The sequence below is a fragment of the Apodemus sylvaticus genome, chromosome 1 (assembly GCF_947179515.1).
Source record: "Apodemus sylvaticus chromosome 1, mApoSyl1.1, whole genome shotgun sequence".
Lineage (NCBI taxonomy): Eukaryota > Metazoa > Chordata > Mammalia > Rodentia > Muridae > Apodemus > Apodemus sylvaticus.
In genome coordinates this window covers 199870789-199889847 of record NC_067472.1, presented here as the reverse complement: position 1 = coordinate 199889847, position 19059 = coordinate 199870789, and the positions used below count along the sequence as shown (strand labels likewise).

The 19059-nt window shown below is 47.6% G+C and overlaps 1 protein-coding gene across 2 annotated transcripts; it reads right to left on the bottom strand.

Moving 5' to 3' along the window:
• Nucleotides 1-4081: 4081 nt before the first annotated feature.
• On the bottom strand, nucleotides 4082-13674 carry Slc27a5 (solute carrier family 27 member 5). Of its 2 annotated transcripts, none has more exons than XM_052170998.1 (10): nucleotides 12987-13674; nucleotides 12446-12655; nucleotides 10496-10654; nucleotides 8957-9081; nucleotides 6940-7134; nucleotides 6531-6621; nucleotides 5450-5648; nucleotides 5100-5197; nucleotides 4452-4582; nucleotides 4082-4372 (listed from the first exon to the last, which is right to left on the bottom strand). In XM_052170998.1, exons 1-10 carry the CDS (start codon nucleotides 13672-13674, stop codon nucleotides 4196-4198), a joined length of 2073 nt encoding a protein of 690 aa, XP_052026958.1. In that variant the 3' UTR covers nucleotides 4082-4195. The 2 variants fall into 2 exon arrangements, with proteins under 2 accessions (XP_052026958.1, XP_052026964.1); XM_052171004.1 differs by having other exon boundaries at nucleotides 13239-13674.
• Between the last annotated feature and the right edge of the window lie 5385 nt (nucleotides 13675-19059).

Genomic DNA, 19059 nt, shown 5'->3' with positions numbered 1-19059 from the left:
AGGGAGTGGCACTATGAGGAGGTGTGGCCTTGTTGGAGTAGGAAGAAATGTGTCACTCAAGGAGGGCTTCACGGTTCAGAAGCTCAGGCCAGGCCCAGTGTCATTATTTTCCCTGCTGCCTGCCTATCCTGATGCAGAAGTCTCACTACCTCTTCTGTACCTGGCTCAGAAGTTAAGAGCACTGACTGCTCTTCTGAAGGTCCTGAGTTCAAATCCCAGCAACCACATGGTGGCTCACAACCATCTGTAATGAGATCTAACACCCTCCTCTGGTGTCTGAAGATAGCTACTGTGTACTTATTTATAATAATAATAAATATATCTTTGGGCTGGAGTGAGCAGGGACTGAGTGGACAGGTTAAACGGAGCGAGCAGAGGTCCTAAATTCAATTCCCAGCAAACACATGAAGGCTCACAACCATCTGTACAGCTACAGTATGCTGTACACTTGTACTCAGTGGGCAGAAAATAAATAAATCTTTAAAAAAAAGAAACAGCTTTTCTTATTTGTTTATTATTTACTTAAATACTTATCTATAGAGGGCCTTCCTATGTAACCCTGGCTGGCTTGGGACTCACTGTGCAGGGCAGGCTTGCCCCCAGCTTACTGCAATCCTCTTGTGTCTGTCTCCCAAGTACTGGGATTTTAGGCCTATATCACCACAATTAGCTTGATTTTTGTTTTTTTGTTTTTAGAAATGGTATCTTGCAGCCCAGGCTAGCTATGAGCAAGCCTTTTGCTTTCAGATTCCGTTCATAGCACCACAACTACCTAAAAATATATTCTCTCCAAGACATGCAAAGAATATCAGAAATCCAGTTGTTTTAATGAAATGGGGTTAAAAAAAAAACCCTCATGTTGCCATATAAGGGACTAATTTTGATTCAGGCATGGGTAGCACCTGTGATCCCAATACTAGGTAGGCATGGTAAAAGGATTAAAGTCCAATGTTAGCTTGGGTAAGTAGTCAACCTCTAGCCAAAATACACAAAGACCACTTGGGGCAAATATTTGCCACAAATATTTGGGCAAATATTACAGGGTTTTTTTTTTTTTTTTTGGATGGCCCTGGCTTTCCTGAAACTCACTCTGTAGACCAGGTTGGCTTCAAAGTCACAGAGCTCCGCCTGCCTCTGCCTTTCTAGTGCTGGGATTGAAGACCTGTGCCACCAGCACCAGGCTGAACAATCTCTTTTAAAAACAAAACTAGGGGTCGGGCGTAGTGGTGCGCACCTGTAATCCCAGGACTTGGGAGGCAGAGGCAGAAGTATTTCTGAGTTCGAGGACAGCCTGGTCTACAGAGTGAGTTCCAGGACAGCCAGGACTACACAGAGAAACCCTGTCTGGGGTGGGGAGAACTAGGGCTGGAGAGAAGGCTCAGTGTTTAAGAGCACTGACTTCTCTTTCTAGAGGTACTGAGTTCAATTCCTAGCAACCACATGGTGGCTCACAACCATCTGTGATGGGATATGATGCCCTCTTCTGGTGTGTCTGAAGACAGCTACAGTGTACTCACATACATAAAATAAATAAATCTTTTTTAAAAAGTCAAAAGAAACAACAGAGCCGTTGCAGTCATGAACTCACAGCTACTGTGGTTCCTAACCAAGGGCTGGCTGGTTACAGCTATTCACCAACAATGTGGTTACACTTCTTTTGTGTGTGTGTGGGGGTGGGGTGGGGGAGCAGGGAGTAGGGGAGAGTTGGTCTCAAGCTCACCCACTAACAACTGACCCTGGGCTGGGGGCTGTGCCACAGCTCCAGCAGACTCTTCCCTGCCCACCATTCAACACTGAGCCCCTCAAAGCACTTTTGGGTCCTGACCTATATAGAGAAGACTTCCCAGAGACCTCAGCATTCTGTAGTCTGTGGTTCTTAGACTCTCTCTCAGGGGCATTTCTGGTCCCAGTATTTCTGAGGTCAGGAATGGGGGTGGGGCGGGGAGTGGGAACACTCAATTCTGTCCATCAATTCATATGAGTACTTCTACCTCCTGACAGTACAGACCTTATTTCCAGAGGCCATGATGATGAGGACAGGAGATAAAAACAGATCAGGCAGCTCAGGGCAGAGACCCCTAAACAGCTGTTCTCGTCTTGTGCTTAGCCTGAAATGCCTCAGATCCTGGCTTGGCTGGAGTCCAAAGATGCTAGAATAACATTCTGGTCCGTGGTCTGTGTTTGTCTTATCTCCTTCCCCTAAGCTAGCCAGATGCAGTATGTCAGAGTATGACCTAAACTTCTAGTCCAGACACTAATCCCTTCTGGTGAATACCTTTAAAATTGGGTCTCTAGGTTTTCACGGTTTATAGCAATTCCCAAATTTTAGCCCATCTCCTAAATGATTTTACTGTTCACAATTCTTGGCAGGGGAATATTCTTTTGTTTCCCATTGCAGCCCCACCCATACTCCCAGTCCCCCTACACAGTCCCTCCCCCTATACTCCTTTACCCGACTCTGAGAAAGGGAATGCCCCCCCCCTTGGGTACTAACCCACCCTGGCACCTCAAATCCCTGCAGTACTAAGTACATGCACTGCCACTGAGGCCAGACAAGGGAGTCCATTTATGGGAATAGGATCCACATGAAGGCAGCAGTCAGGGACAGCCCCCACTCCAGCTGCTGGGCGACCTGCACATCTGCTACGTATGTGCAGGGGCCTAGGTCCCCCCCCCCAGGTATGCTCTTTGATTGGTTCAGTATCTGGGAGCCCCAAGGGTCCAGGTCAGTTGGCTCTGTTGGTCTTCTTGTGGAGTCCATATCCCCTCTAGGTTTCTCAACCCCTCCCCCAACTCCTCCACAAGATCTCAAGAATGAGGTCCTTGAGAAGGGAATGTTACAGTAGCATTAGATGCCACTGAGGCTTTAAACCCCACCTGCCCTTCCCTCATGTCCTGGCTGGTTTAATTTCAACTTGACACGAGTGAAAGTCATCAGAGAGGAGGGCGCCCCAGTTGAGAAGATGCCCCCATAAAACCCAGCAGTAGAGAAGCCTGTAGAGCATTTTCTAATTCGTGATTGATGTGCAAGGACCCAGCCCATTGTAGGTGGGGCCCATCTCTGGGCTGGTGGTTCTGGGTTCTCTAGGAAAGCAAGCTAAACAAGCTATGAGGATCGAGCGCTCCTCCATGCACTCTGTGTGAACTTCTGCAGCCAGGCCCTGCTCTTTCTAAGTTCCTGTCCTGACGTCTTACTAAAATGGACTGTGATATGTAAGCCAGATAAAGAGTTTCTTCTCCATTTTGCATTTGGTCATGGTGTTTCATCAATAGCAACATCAAACTAATCCTAAAACACTTGGTAACCCCAGAAGGGTGCACATCAACTTTGTCACCCCTCTGTGCTTTAAAATAACATATGAAGGGTGGAGAGGTGGCTCAGTGGATAAGAGCATATGCTGCTTTTGCAGAGGACCTGAGTTCTAGTCCCAGCGCTTACACCAGCTGAGTCACAACTTCCTGAACTCCAGCTCCAAGGGGATCTGATACCTCTGATCTCCGTGGGTATTTGCACTCACAGGCACACACCTAAGCACATGTATGCCCATAATAAAAACAATGAAGAGCTGGCCATAGTGGCAGAAGCCTTTAATCCCTTGCTGGGAGGCAGGCGTAGGCAGATCTCCTAGTTCAAAACCAGCCTGGTCTATGTAGTTTTGTACCAGTCAGGGCTACACTCAAAGACCCAGTCTCATCCTCCTGATCCCCAACAAATACACCGTAGGGCCTTAGCTTCAGAAACGCTCTCCTCCCAGTCTTTCCAGTTCACCTTTGCCTTACTTAGCCGACTTCCCCCTCTGCCTTGCTCAGATTCTGCACCCACAGCCCTCCCATGCACATCCCCCGGACAGCAGTTAGCAGGGCATCCATCATGTATACTGGGGATCCTACCCTGACCCAAACCAGCACTCTCTCCACCTCACTGGATCAGCCGACCCCATGCCTGTCATCTTGGGCTGCAGGGACAGCTCCAGGCCCGTGGTCCTTGGCAGAGAGCTCCGTGGCAGGGTGGGGTGGGGAGCAGCACCGGACAGCTGCAGTCATCTACTCAAATCCACACGCAGACTTTTGCATACACACTCAAATTTATTCTCTAAGTTCTACTGGGTCACGGGCATCTGGAACCCTGACAACTTTGTGAAGTTAGTGTTGATCTCCACACTTTTGGATAGCCTTCCAGCTGGCTAGGTGGTCGTCAGAGCTTCCAGGTTCCTTCACACACAGCCTGGTACATGTCCGGCGTCAGACTCCGGAAGGTCTGGGCCTTGTTGTCCAGTATGTAGAGGGGGTCAGCAATGATCCCCACGTCAAAGCCCTCACGCACCAGTCGTGACTTCAGTAGCTTGTAGGTGTTTGTGAGCTCCAGGGAGTCCTGCAAAACGGCAACTATGGGCCCTGAATGCGACCCCAATTGTCTTACCCACCTACTCCTGCTGCTACCTCTTTCTTACCTGGATGCGGATGAAATGAGGCGTGGCGTAGGCGGGGAGCCAGGAGCGGACGTGCTGGTATAGCTTCTGCCCATCGAAAGCCTTCCCAGGAGCCAGTTTCACAGCAGCCATGCCGACCTTACCCTCACACCCTGGGAAGGACACTGGTCACTCTGAGCTGGCCTATGTCTGCCTACTGCCTGTGCGACTGGACATAACTGGTAACATCTCTATACCCCAACATCGCCTTTAATTTGTTAAGAGAAAGATTCCCCAGAATCTATCTATCTATCTATCTACCTTTCCTCCTTTCTTTCTTTCTTTCTTTCTCTTTCTTTCTTTCTTTCTTTCTTTCTTTCTTTCTTTCTTTCTTTCTCTCTCTCTCTCTCTCTCTCTCTCTCTCTCTCTCTCTCTCTCTCTCTCTCTCTCTCTCTTTCTTTCTTTCTTGATTTTGTTTTTTTCAAGACAGGGTTTCTCTGTATAGCCCTGGCTGTCCTGGAACTCACTCTGTCGACCTCAAATTCAGAAATCAGCCTGCCTCTGCCTCCCAGAGTGCTGGGATTACAGGCGTGCGCCACCACGGCACAATTTAATTTAATTTCATTTGTAATGACAAACTCTCCACACACAAAGGTGCAAGATGTATAAAGTCAGTCGAGCTCTCCATACCTGGCACAGACACACCATAGACATTGACTTCCTCTAGGAAGTCTACGTTAGACAGCACACCCTCCACCTCTCCAGTGGAGACATTTTCACCCTTCCACCTGAAAGGAGAGAAACCACCACGCCCTAGAACAGGCATGCCCCGCCCCCTGAGAGGGCTGCTATCCTCCCTAAAAGAGATCCCAGCCCCAGGAAAGGATGTTCTGTCCCTGGGAATAGAAGCCACACCCCAGGAAAAGAGGGCGTGGGCTAGAAAGGGCACGTTCCACCCCCTGGGAAGAGAGGGCCCCATCCTTCTCTAGGGAGGTAGGACACCCCAGAGGCCCCGCCCTCCCAGCCCACCCATGCCTGACCGGAAGGTATCACCAAGGCGGTCTCGGAAGTAGAAGAAGCCTTCCTGGTCCAAAGCCAGCACATCTCCAGTGTTGAAGTACAGGTCTCCTACGTGCCGTACGTTCGCAACCAGTTTCTTCTTGGTCTCCTCCTGGGAGCCACGGTAGCCCAGGAAGGGTTGGTTCTTTCGAATCTTGGTCAAAAGAAGTCCTGGCTTTCCTGGAGGTATAAATTGAAATTAAGTCCTAAATGAGAACCCCACCAGCTCTTGAGGCAGCCTTCCTGCTAAAGGTTTCTCACTCTGGACTCTTCACCCACCCAAAGGTAGAGCTAAGATGTACTGATAAAGCCGAAGAGATATGTAGTTCAGCAGTTCTGCTGTTCCAGAAGATTTAAAATTCGGTTCCTACCATCCACATGGTGGCTCAAAATCCCTGTAGCTCAAATTCCAGGGCATCTGACACCCACTTCTGCCTTCCTCAGGTACCAAGCGCACACCAGGTGCACATACATAAATGCAGGCAAAAACTCGTACACATAAAATAAGAATTTTAAAGATAAGTTGATGGGAGACACGCAGACTTAAGGCAAGAGACACCAAGACACCAAGAGGAGGACAGAGAAACTCGGGAAATCAAATAGTTCTGAAAGCGAGAGAACGTGGGAGCACCCAGGTGTTCATGAGAAAACAAAGCAAGGTACGGAACTGCCATGTGGGTGTCGGAAGGAAGACGTCCGTGAGCCCTTGCAGACCCCAGGAGAGAAGGTACAGGAAGGGCCTGCAGCCTGCGAGCGGGTGGCCCCTACCTATATGAAAGAAAACCAACAGACACACGTCGATGCAGTAAACTAGAGTAAGATTAAGATGGGAGGCGGGCAGAGGGCCCCAGGTTTGGACCCCAGAGTGGTGGCACACTCCTGTAATCCTAGCATTTGGGAAGTGTAGGCCGGAGGATTAAGACCAGCTTGGGCTATATGAGATATTATGCCAAAAATCTGAAGGAAAAAAATAATAATAAAAGAACTTCGGGCAGGTTGTTCCAGCCAAGGAAGTGAAAGTGATCACTCCTCACACATCCAATGGCTTCCTGACGCCCTTACCTGGCTCCACAGGGATGCAAAAACCCTGCTTGTCCCTCACGGGCTGTGCGGTCTCTAGGTCAAACTGTACAAGCTCAAAAGGCATCAGCATCTGGGATAGAGGGCGGGAAGCATTGGCACAGGCACTGGGGTCTCAGCCTCAGGACCCCACCCACCGCAGGGGGGAGGGGAATCTCAGCCTCAGGACCCCACCCACCGCAGGAGGGGATCTCAGCCTCCGGACCCCACCCACCGCACGGGGGAGGGGGTGCTCAGCCTCAGGACCCCACCCACCGCAGGGGGGGTGCTCAGCCTCAGGACCCCACCCACCGCAGGGGGGTTTCAGCCTCAGGACCCCACCCACCGCACGGGGGAGGGGGGGCTCAGCCTCAGGACTCCACCCACCGCACCGGGAGCCCCGCCCACTCACGCGAAGGAAGCAGCTCATCTTGCCCACAGCCCCGCAGCGCCCCACGTAGTTCACAAAGCCCGCGTTGCCCTCTGTGGATCCGTAGAGCTCCCAGATCCGGATGGGACCAAAGCGTTGCTGGAAGTTTTCCCACACATTTGCCCGAAGTCCATTGCCCATTGCCAAGCGCACTGTATGAATCTTGTCTTCCGGTTGCTGCAGGGACCCAGAAGCATCCCAACAAGGGTCGGAGGGTGGGACGCAGCGGGGTCGGGGTAGGGCATGGCTAGGAATTCTTTCTGAAGAAGGTAGTGTCGGTGTTAATTGGGAATTACCTGGGAAGTGGTGGTGGACCTACACTTAGGGAATCTACCTGTGGCATTTAAGAACAGTTAGACATGGGTGCTAGGCAGGCCTACAATCCCTACACTGAGGAAACTGAGGCAGGAGGATTGTTAGTTGGATCTCAAAATGAGCCACATAGGCAGTTCAGACTATGTAGGGAGATCCCTATCTTAGAAAAAAATTACTGGAGTCTTTACGTAGAGTGTCCACCAGACACCACAGGGGAGTTTCGACTGGAGAAAGTTGCTTGCAGTAGCTTTAATCTGCAGTTACTTAGCTAGGAGGAACTGAGCACCCAGGCCATATAAAACTACACCATCCACACCCAGGATGAGTCTTCCACAGAAAGTCTGTCACAGGCATGCCACAGGCTAACCTAACCTACACAGTCCTTCACTGAGACTCTCCTCTCCACAGGTGACTCTCGATTGTGCCAGGGTGACAGACTAAAATGATCCTGACGTCAGGCAAACTTCTGATCATCTGATACTACTCGGGGTAGGAGAGTTGTTACTCGGAGGCATTATCTATAAACATTTCTGTTGGGTGGTGACATTCATTCTATAGGCGAACTGGGGAATTACTTGAAACCTTATCTTGAAGTGTTACCTGTGGAATGCACCTTCCCGGGAAACACTTTCACAGGGCTTTTGATTTGAAAATGAAGGGTTAGGGAGAGACTGGGGAGGAGGTGTTTTGCCTAGACAAAGTTTCCTAGGGACCACAGCTCACTGCACTATAAGAATAAAAGCATCTCACTCACATCTAGTGCGTTTATCCTGAGCCACCTTGTTCTAGGTACTTCATTTCGTGTTCACAGCGCCCCCTTCAGGTAGGAGGTATTCTTTTTATTCCCCCAGTATCTTTAGTAGTTGTATTTGTAAACTGAGACCCAGGGCTGGGTAAGGTCCAGATTGAGACTGCTCTTATCTGTGTTTTCCAAATGAAGCCACTGAAACTGGACAAGGTACCTGCTGTGATAGTTTGACATCTTGGCACGATCTAGCGTGACCTCTGGAGGGCGTCTCAGTAAAGGATTGCATAGGTTGGATTGGCCTGTGGCATGCCCGTGACAGGCTGACGCTGGAAGACCCACCGTAGATGCGAGTGGTGTAACTTTATAGGCTGGACTGAGTGAAGGAGAAACACCAAAGTGGGCGCTAGCATTCACGCATTAACTCATTACTCGAGGCTGTCGGCGGGGTGTGGTGTGACTGTGGTGTCGACTGTGGGTTAGCTTCTTTAAATGCCTGCTCCCCTGACATGGTCACAAATGAGGCGCTACAACCAAGAACTGTGAGCTAAACAAAACTTTTATTCCTTAGGTTGTTTTTATATTTTACAACAAAAGGAATCTAAAACATACCAGCCCAGGTGACTAGCCACCAAAGCGACCCACTAGAAAATGTGGGAAGTGTTTGGAACTTGTCCTGTGAGGCTCTGTCTCGATATAGTCTCAGTGTAGCCCAGGCTAACGTTCATCTTTCTGTGTAGCCAAGACGTGACCTTGCTTGAGACCCATAGCTGAGCCTTTCTGTCTTCAGTGTGGGGTCTCACACATGCTAAGTCTATATTCTGTTTCTGAGTCAACGTCTTCACTTCTTTCCTAAATCTTTATCTGATAACTTTGGAAAGCCATCTGGGGTCCCAGGCCTATGAGCTTCACTTTGGAAAGTTAACTTAAGAGCCTTACCTCAGGGACACTACACAAGTATCGCAGGATTTCGCCCACGTACAGGATCACTGTCACACCGTGCTGCCGGCACTCAGCCCAGAATCGGGAGGCAGAGAATTTGGGGGTCAGGACACAGGTGGCTCCTGGTAGGGAAAAAACAGACGATCAGATTCCATGGAGCTGTGAGAAGCTATGTGATTACCTGGTTGTGGTATTTCAAGTGCAAAATAATGCTACACTCTTTGGCACTGACAACACACACCTAAAATTCACCAGTGAGGTGCTGTGAGTTTGGCTTTTGCCTAAAATCTCTCAGAGAGGGGCTGGGGTGCGGCTGAATTCACGTGCCCTGAATTCATGCACGGCCTAGCATGTGCCCAACCCTGTACAATAAATAAACTATACAAGCCTCTATTTCTGTCCTGTTTTGATTTTTTACAAGAGATTTATTTTTTTATGTGTATATCGGAATGTCTCTCTCTCTTTCTCTCTCTCTCTCTCTCTCTGTGTGTGTGTGTGTGTGTGTTACATGTGGCGGAAGCCAGAAGAAGATGCCAGACTTCCTAGAGCAAGAGTGACAGGTGATTAGGAGTCCTGTGATATGGGCGCTAGGAACCAAACCTGGGTTCTCTGTAAGAGCCAGTGATCGCAACCACTGGGCCACCAGCCATGGCTGCCTTAGGCCGCGCTGTGTGTACAGACCAGGTTGAGCTTGGACGGCAGCTCTTCTCCAGCTTCTGCCTACTGCGTGTTGGACTGAACTTAGGGATATTAGTCACCAGTAAAAACCAATGACATTTTTGATCTAACAAGAAATGCAAGCTGGGCAGTGGTGGCGCACGCCTGTAATCCCAGCACTCTGGGAAGCAGAGGCAGGCGGATTTCTGAGTTCAAGGCCAGCCTGGTCTACAGAGTGAGTTCCAGGACAGCCAGGGCTACACAGAGAAACCCTGTCTCAAAAAACCAAAACCAGAAAAAAAAATGAAAGAAAGAAAAAAAAGAAAGAAAGAAAAAAAGAAATGCAAAAGAGTCTCTGTTTTAACACAGAGACTGTAAGTAGTTACAGAACCTGGAAACTCTGACAAGGTGTAGGCATCAAATGGTATCAAAAGGTCAGTATTGATTTTAATAGGTATCAGTTTTCATTACAGATGCACACTGTAATATTTATAAGAATAAAAATAACAGCATGTAGCCAGGCATGGTGGCACATGCCTTCAATCCCAACACTCCAGAGTTACAGGCCAGTGGATCTCCATGAAACCAGCCCAGTCTACAAATTTCATTCTGTGCCAGACATGGCTACATAGAGCGACTCTGTCTTTCTAGGAAAATAGGTAAATTAAGTGTGTACAGATGTGCATGGTGGCTCAGCTCGTATGATCAGGATAATCAGAGGGTTGAGGTCACCATAGGCTGTATACCACGCAACATGGCCCCAAATCTGGAGTGGGGAAAACAAACTCAAGGTACAGAGTATAGAATCCTGTCCTTTTGATTGCCCCACACTAATACCCACTGTGGTCCTCTGGCTAGAGAGATCCTTGAAGGACTTACCAAGTTGTAAGCAGCCGAGGACTCCAAGGACAAGCCCCATGGAGTGGTACAGAGGTAGGACATCATAGATGACATCATCAGCTGTGCACCCACAGAAGGACAGCATGCTGCACATTTGTATGACTCGCTCGTGTGACAGGATGGCTGCCTTTGGAAGTCCTAGACAATGCAGTAAAGGTTGGGGAGGAAGAGAGGCTACAGCTGCAGGGCAGGTCTCCACAGTCAGATTTGCCTGCGATTGAACCTCTCAGAGGGAATCAAGGATGGAGATTTTCTGGGTAATGTGACACAAACCTACAATCCCAGGACTCAAGAGGGTGAGGCAACTGTACGGGGAGTTCAAAGCCAATTGGGGCTGTGAGCAAAACTCTCGAAAGACCAGAAATAAATAACAGTAAAGCATGGAAATTTGTGATTGAGTGTGGTTTTGTTTTTTTCTGTATGTTCCTTCCTCCCTCCTTCCTTCCCTCCTTCTCCCACTCCTCCCTTCTTCCTGTATCAGGGCCCTAGACCTTAGTAGGCCCTGAGACCTTAACACAGCTGACTCCATGATGGAAGTGCCTTTCAGGCTGTAAAACTCAGCACGTAGACAGCACCACCTGACAGAACTAAGACAAAGACATAATCCATTAAAGTCCACAGTTTTGAGAAATGTGGACTTTGAGTAATTTGAAAAATTACTAAATGTAGTAATTTTTGCTTTTTAGCTTCTGTGCTAACTGTTCTTGTTAACTGAAGTATGTCAACCCAAAATGTAGGTTTTTTTGTGTGACTAGAAGCTTGCCCTGAAAAAGATTCTAGTCTATACTGAGGTCCTGAACTACTACAGCAGTCGCCAACTAGCTAGTAAAGAATTTCTATTGGCTCCGGGCTGTGGTGGTGCACGCCTGTAATCCCAGCACTCTGGGAGGCAGAGGCAGGTGGATTTCTGAGTTCAAGGCCAGCCTGGTCTACAGAGTGAGTTCCAGGACAGCCAGGGCTATACAGAGAAACCCTGTCTTGAAAAAAGCAAATCCAAAAAAAAGAAAAAAAAGAATTCCTATTGGCATAACCCGGGTCTGAGCAGTCTTCTCTGGTGAAACCCTACAACACTTTCTTTCTCTCCCTCTTTCTCTTCATCTTTTCTTTCTTTCTGCCAAAAAAAATTTCTTTATGTATTTATATGTCTGTTTTTTTTTTTAATTTGGTTTTTTTTTTTTTTTTTCCGAGACAGGGTTTCTCTGTATAGCCCTGGCTGTCCTGGAACTCACTCTGGAGACCAGGCTGGCCTCTGCCTCCCAAGTGCTGGGATTACAGGCACTGGCTACCTACATCAGCTTGCACTGGGGATATGCTAATTTGTGTATTGGTCCAACCTTAGTATGTGCTCCACTGAAATGAACAAACTTTGAACTCTAGACCCTCCTGCCTCTTAACCTCTTAACCTTCTGAGTACTGGGATTTACATGTGAACAGCACCAAGTCCCACTCTCGGGTAGGTTCTTTCTTTCTTTCTTTCTTTCTTTCTTTCTTTCTTTCTTTCTTTCTTTCTTTCTTTCTTTCTTTCTTTCTTTCCTTCCTTCCTTCCTTCCTTCCTTCCTTCCTTCCTTCCTTCCTTCCTTCCTTCTTTCTTTCTTTCTTTTTTTTTTTTCAAGACAGGCTTTCTCTGTATAGCCCTGGCTGTCCTGGAACTCACTCTGTAGACCAGACTCAGAAATCTGCTTGCCTCTGCCTCCCAAGTGCTGGGATTAAGGGCATGCGCCACCACCGCCTGGTCTCTCTGGTTGGTTTTCAGAGCTGGGAGTAATAAATCAAAACAAAATAGAGTCACCCTGGCAGTCAGAGTCAAAGGCAGAGGTCCGGATGGAGGGTGGAGTTGGGTGTCAGAGGATAAACTTAAGGCGTGGTGCAAGGTGAGTGGGGCTAAGATCAGAGTGTGGAGGGTGGGAGCAGGACCACAGGCATCCTCACCAGTGGTCCCTGAAGTAAAGATGAATAAGGCAGGGGATTTCCACTTAATCTTAGCTCGAAGGCTGGCAGGTACTGGGTCCGAAGGCGCAGCATCCAGGGCAGCTCCCAGAGCCTCTACGCCCGGAGTGGGTGAGCTGTGGCCAAGGTAAAAGCAGCGGATGTTCTCAGCTAGCAGCTTCGGAAGGATTTCTTCCAGGTTCTCCTGGAGGTCTACAGGGATCATCAGGGGAGAAAAGAGGCAAAATTTACCTTCTTCCAAAGTCAAGGAGACCCAGGGACAGAAAAGCAAATCCCGGAGGAAAGCGTTCCTGTTCCTAGATAAAGAACCAACCCCATAATGCAAAGCGGTGGTGGCACGCCACTTTAATCCTAGCACTCTGAAGGCAGAGGCGGGCGGATCTCTGTGATCCTGGGCCATCCTGGTCTACAGAGTGAGACCTCAGGGATCAGCCTGCCTCTGCCTCCGGAGTGCAGGGATTAAAGGCATGCGCCACCACCTTCTGCCCCTTTCTGCCCTTTCCTTTTCCCTCGGGGCACTCACCTGGATCCACAATCAGCACCCGGGCCCCAGATCTCTGCACAGAGTGTAGCAGGGGCATCCCTCGGCTGTGTGGATTGATCCAGGCCACAGGGCAGCCCAGTTTGGCCAACCCCAGCAACACACTCAAAGCAGAAATCGTCTTGGCCGGGAGAGCTAAGACAGCAGCCGGGTCCCTTGCCTCCTGGACGGTGGCGTCCTTCAGCTTGGCTTTCAGGGCCCACGCCGCCTGGCAGGCCCTGGCGTCCAGCTGGCTGTTTGTGATTGAGCAGCCCTCAGACCCGGTGCACACCAAGGCCACCTGGTCAGGCCGCGCCCGCGCTTGCCGCTCTAAAGCATCCACAAACGTCTCTGGAGGATTTCTGCTAAGGCGTCGCCTGAGCTTCATGGCAAAGAACAGCGTCTTGAAGGTGAAGGCCGCATCTTTGTGCAGCCAACGTAGCCCCGGGGGTGGCCGTACAGGCAACAGGAACAACGTGAGAGCTGCCCCTGCCAGGCTTAGCCAGTGGGGCATCCACGAGTAGATCCAGGATCTGCCCAGCACCGCCAAGCCCAGCAACACAAAGCACGTGGGGTCTCCCAGGAGCCAACGCAGGCCCAGAGCTGCAGCAGCCGGCCATAGGGGCTGCCCCAGGCCAACCAGCAGAAGCAGCGAGGGCAGCAGAAAGGTTAGTTTCGTCCAAACACCCATGGCGCTGGCCCTTTCTGAAGTAGCTGAGAGCGTGTGGTCTCAGCTCTGACCAGCACTGCGAAGCCCTGACTTCCTTCTCTACAGAGCTCTGTCTACCCACTCCACAAATATGACCAAGTGCTATCAACAACTGCGTGTGACCCCTGGACTCTGTCCTCGCTGGCTGGGAATCTTCCCACAGTCCCAGCCCCCTGCCTGATCGCCCAGCCCGCCCCACCCCCGCCAACCACCCTCCTCTCCAGGGCTAGCATTGGTCGCCATCTCCTGTTTCTTAGATATGGGAAACAGGGGAGACAGGGAGTAAGACCTGCATGACTCTAGCCAAGTGAAAAAGCCCGGGAAGAAACACAGCCTGTGCTGTGGTGGCGCACACCTTTAAACTTGGGAGGCAGAGGCAGGTGGATTTCTGAGTTCGAGGCCAGCCTGGTCTACAGAGTGAGTTCCAGGACAGCCAGGGCTACACAGAGAAACCCTGTCTCGAAAAAAACCAAATCCAAAAAGTCAAAAAGAAAAAAAGAAAAAAGAAAGAAAGAAAGAAACACAGTCTGTGGTTTTATTTGCTTGAATTATGAAAATGAGCCTGTGTTCTGAATGGAAGCAGGCTGCCTGTCAGGTAGACAGTTAATCACTCAGTAACTATTTAGAACACCTTTATCATCTGGATTTAAACATACTTTTGCTCTCCACCATGAGCCTGCTCGTCTGGTATCCCTGTGGATTGAGATTTGATATAAGAAGGAACCAGACTGAAGCCATCTTGAGTAAAACTTCCATTTTGAATAGGTGTCAAATAAACGTTTAAGTTCCTAAGACCTCCTTAGGTAACTGCCATCCTGGTTGGTAGGTTGTATGCTAGGTAAGTCCCCACCACACCCCACCTCCAGTTAAATAAATCAGTGCGAACAGGATAAATGTACCACAAAAGGAAATATCCCTAAGAAAGTTCTTTATCTTCAAGGCCAGCCTGGTCTACAGAGTGAGTTCCTGGACAGCCAGGGCTACACAGAGAAACCCTGTCTCGAAAAAAAAACCCAAAAAACCAAAAAACCAAAAATAAGAAAAAAAAGAAAGAAAAGAAAGTCCTTTATCTCCTAATCCTGATTGGTAGAAAACTCTAAGTGTAACTTGGCATAGATGCCTGTGGTTTTGAGGCTTAAAAGTTTTATAACATTCTGCCTGGAGGTCACAGTTCAACTCCTGAGTCGGTTCTGCATCTCTAATCTGTCAGAAGTGGCTAGATTGCAATACAAAAAAAATGTTTTCTGTTTTGATTTAGTGTTTTGAGTTGTGCTGGATCTAAATGGACCCCCATAACATTTGGTGCATTGGGGGGGAATCCAATCACTCTACCCAGGTCCCTGATTTGTTCAAGATTTCCAGAGGTAAGCTTGTTTCTGGTTCTGTTTAGAGCACCACTAGACTCACTGACGGAGGCTGGACGCAGTACTGCTTTCAGAGTCTGTCAGGACGGAGGGACACCTCATCTGCCTCCTGGGCTCCTGTGGTAGGAGGGCATCTGGAATGGGTCCTGCTGGTGGGACATCTGGTTCTCCTCTATCTCCCCCTCCCCCCTCCCCCACCCCCCTCCCATCCCCTGTGTATCGGCTATCCTCGGCGTGGCAGTTTGTACATGTCTGTCTGTATGGTCTGTAGTTTGTTTCCTTTCCTTTCCTTGTTGCTCTGTGTTTCATATTCAGAGAAATGGGCCAGACTTCATCTGTCACGCACCCCTTGGCACAGTGAAATAATGTGGTTGCATAATGCGGTGATGGCCTGGTGGGCAGCTTTCCCCAGTGGGGAAGCCGGCAGCCAGGCCCTCCACAGACCCGCTGTGCCCATGAGAAGTCGATTAAGCGGGTAGCTGGCTGCTCCTCCCTTGAACTTACACCTGGGGAAGATCAGGAAAGTTTTGTCTGTTTTAAATCTATAAATGTTGTGGTCAGTACATGTTTGCTTCTGACTGGTCTTAAATAAGCGTGTTGTGGTTATAGATGTTTGGTTTATAAATTATTGGATATGGCTAAATATTTGTAACTTCGGTAACAAAAAGTTAGTTTAAGATTATATAATTCAAGCCGGGCGGTGGTGGCACACGCCTGTAACCCCAGCACTCTGAGAGGCAGAGGCAGGCGGATTTCTGAGTTTGATGCCAGCCTGGTCTACAGAGTGAGTTCCAGGACAGCCAGGGCTACACAGAGAAACCCTGTCTCAAAAAAAAAAAAAAAATTATATAATTCAGGCTGGAGAGATGGCTCAGATGTTAAGAGCACTGACTGCTCTTCCAGAGGTCTTGAATTCAATTCCCAGCAACTCATAGCCATCTGTAATGAGATATGATGCCCTCTTCTGTTGTGTCTGAAGATATATATATATAAAATCTTTAAACAAAACAAGAATATAATTTCTGTCCTGTCTTAAAAACCAGGTTTATAAGTGTTTAGTGAGGCACTGCAGCCGCATTCACGGACAGAGCGTACTTTACTGGCAGGCAGACTTTGGAACACAAGGGTAATGCACATGGTATTGATTTTAGAGACACTAAATTGTTTACGCTGTTAAAACTAGATTTTGCCTTCTACAAATTATGACTGTGCTCTTTGCTGTTCTACATAATCCTACAAATTATGGTCTTGAAACAAAAAAGGTACTTTATTTTCATATTGTAGAAAGGCACAACTGAGATATTTTAAACTTCTTTAAAGACGGTTTTGGAGTTTTAAAGAAAATTAAAAACTGGGTATTTTTTTGAAGATTTATTTATTTATGTATGTGGGTATACTGTATGTCAGACACACCAGAAGAGGGAATCAGATCTTATTACAGATGGTTGTGAGTCACCATGTGGTTGCTGGGATTTGAACTCGTGACCTCTGCAAGAGCAATTAGTGCTCTTAACCACTGAGCCATCTCTCCAGCCCCTAAATCTGGATATTTTAAAGCAGCTTTTAAAATGTTTACATTTGGAAGGCTAATTTAAACATTTTAAAGTTTATAAGATATTTTATTATAATATCTTTATGAATATATGATCTTGCTAAGTAGGTAAATAAAAGACTAAAATTTAGGGCCACAGCTAAACACCAGAGACTAAAGATTCCTATCTTATGATGCAATAAAACATTAACCTTAAGCAACCAAAACAATTTCTCAACCTATAGGTTACAATACTTTGAGGGTCAAAAGACCTTTGTACAGAGGTAGTCCAGAGTGCCTGCAAATCCAATGTTTATTTTATGGTTGGGGTCACCACAACATGGAAAAAACTATGTTAAAAGGTTACTATGTGGGCTGGAGAGATGGCTCAGTGCTTAAGGGCACTGGCTGCTCTTCCAGAGGTCCTGAGTTCAAATCCTAGCAACTACACAGTGGCTCACAACCATCTGTAATGAGATCTGACACTCTCTTCTGGGATGTCTGAAGACAGCGACAGTGTACTTATAATATATAATAAATAAATAAATCTTTTAAAAAAAAAGGTTACTACGTGGGAGTTGGGGAGTTGGCTCAGCAGTTAAGAGCACTGACTGCTCTTTCAAAGGTCTTGAGTTCAAATCCTAGCAACCACATGGTGGCTCACAACCATCCGTAATAAGATCTGATGCCCTCTTCTGGGGTGTCTGAAGACAGCTACAGTGTACTTACATATAATAGATAAATAAATTTAAAAAAAAAAGTTACAACATTTAAAAATTGAGAGTCACTGGCTTTAAAATGTTCCTCCTTACCTAAGGACTATTCAGGCTAACAGACTGGCTTCATGTTATGTGCTGACTTCCTTGTTTTAACTAGCAATGTTAAGCTATGCCTATTTTGGCGAACTGAGTCATACAAGAAAACTTTTGTGTTCTATAATGATATACCATATAAAGATCAAGAAAAGTTCCAACCTGGCGGTAGTGGCACACGCCTTTAATCCCAGCACTTGGGAGGCAGAGGCAGGAGGATTTCTGAGTTCGAGGCCAGCCTGGTCTACAAAGTGAGTTCCAGGACAGCCAGGGCTACACAGAGAAACCCTGTCTCGGAAAAGTTCCCTGTCTCTTTATGAACTGTATTTATGAGTTAAAAATCTTATCTTGATACTAAAAGAGCTTCAATTCAGAAATTGTTATTTTTTTTTTTATAAACTGCTCAAAGATGAATAAGCTGTGTTGTGGTCAGAACTATATTTGTAATCATGCTAAACACTACTGTAATTAATTACAGATATAAACCTTAGCTTCCTGTTTCATGTATTCAAGGTATAGCCTAAAGCAAATAACTAAAACTTGACAAGGCCTGTTGAATGCAGATCTGCTTGATGATACTAACCCTCAAACCTGTCACGAGATCTGCTGATTAATTCATTAGGAAAAATATCTGCTGATTATGACATTTAAGATGTTTAAATTTACTATGACAGATGAGCGTCTCCAAGAAGATAATGGACACAATTAACAAAGGATTCCACCTGGACTGTGGTAACACCATCCACTGAAGAAGACTCCCCAGTGCCTCGCCTGCTGTGAGGGTCCAGCCTGGACTATGGACAAACAGTACACTGGAGAGTTGATTGCCTCACTGTACCTAGACTAGATGATGTCAGTCCCTCCCACCCTCCTCCTCCACAGAAATGTCTCTGATACCTCTCTGCCACCATCACCGTAGAGACAACTGGGGCCTGGGATATCAACTTTCTGGGTAATGGACTATGGATGAGTCTCTGTCATTTTAACTGATACATAGGCTGTTTAAATAATAATTTACCCTTCTCAGGTTTCTGATCACACTGACAGTGAAGCTAACTGTAGCTTTGTCAGCTAAGGAGCGACAGGCAACCAGCTTCTTCCCCCAAAGTAATCAACCACCTTGTTAGTTCCTTAGTTTACTGGAGAGAGAGAGACAGAGAGACAGAGAGAGAGAGAGAGAGAGAGAGAGAGAGAGAGAGAGAGAGCGCGTGCGCGCGAGTTCTGACACCCTCTTCTGGTGTCTGAAGACAGGTACAGTGTACTTATTACATATAGTAATAAATAAATCTTTAAAAAAAGAAAAAAAGATGGGAGGCAGAAGTAGGTGGATTTCTGAATTCGAGACCAGCCTGGTCTACAGAGTGAGTTCCAGGACAGTCAGGGCTACACAGAGAAACCCTGTCTCGGAAAAAAAAAAACCTAAAACAAAAAGAAATGTAGCAGCCAACACTGGGACTGGATTCCCTTGCCCACAGGGCTGAACACTTCGGGACCGTTATATATGCCGCTCACCCACCCACCTAAGTCCCAGAATACACGGTTACGATATCAAACCAAAGTGTGCCTACCTGCTCAGGAAATCTCAGGTCCCTGCAAAAGTGCAAGTCAGGAACATAGGAGCCAAGCCCTAATCCCACATCCCAGAAAGCTACAAGGCATA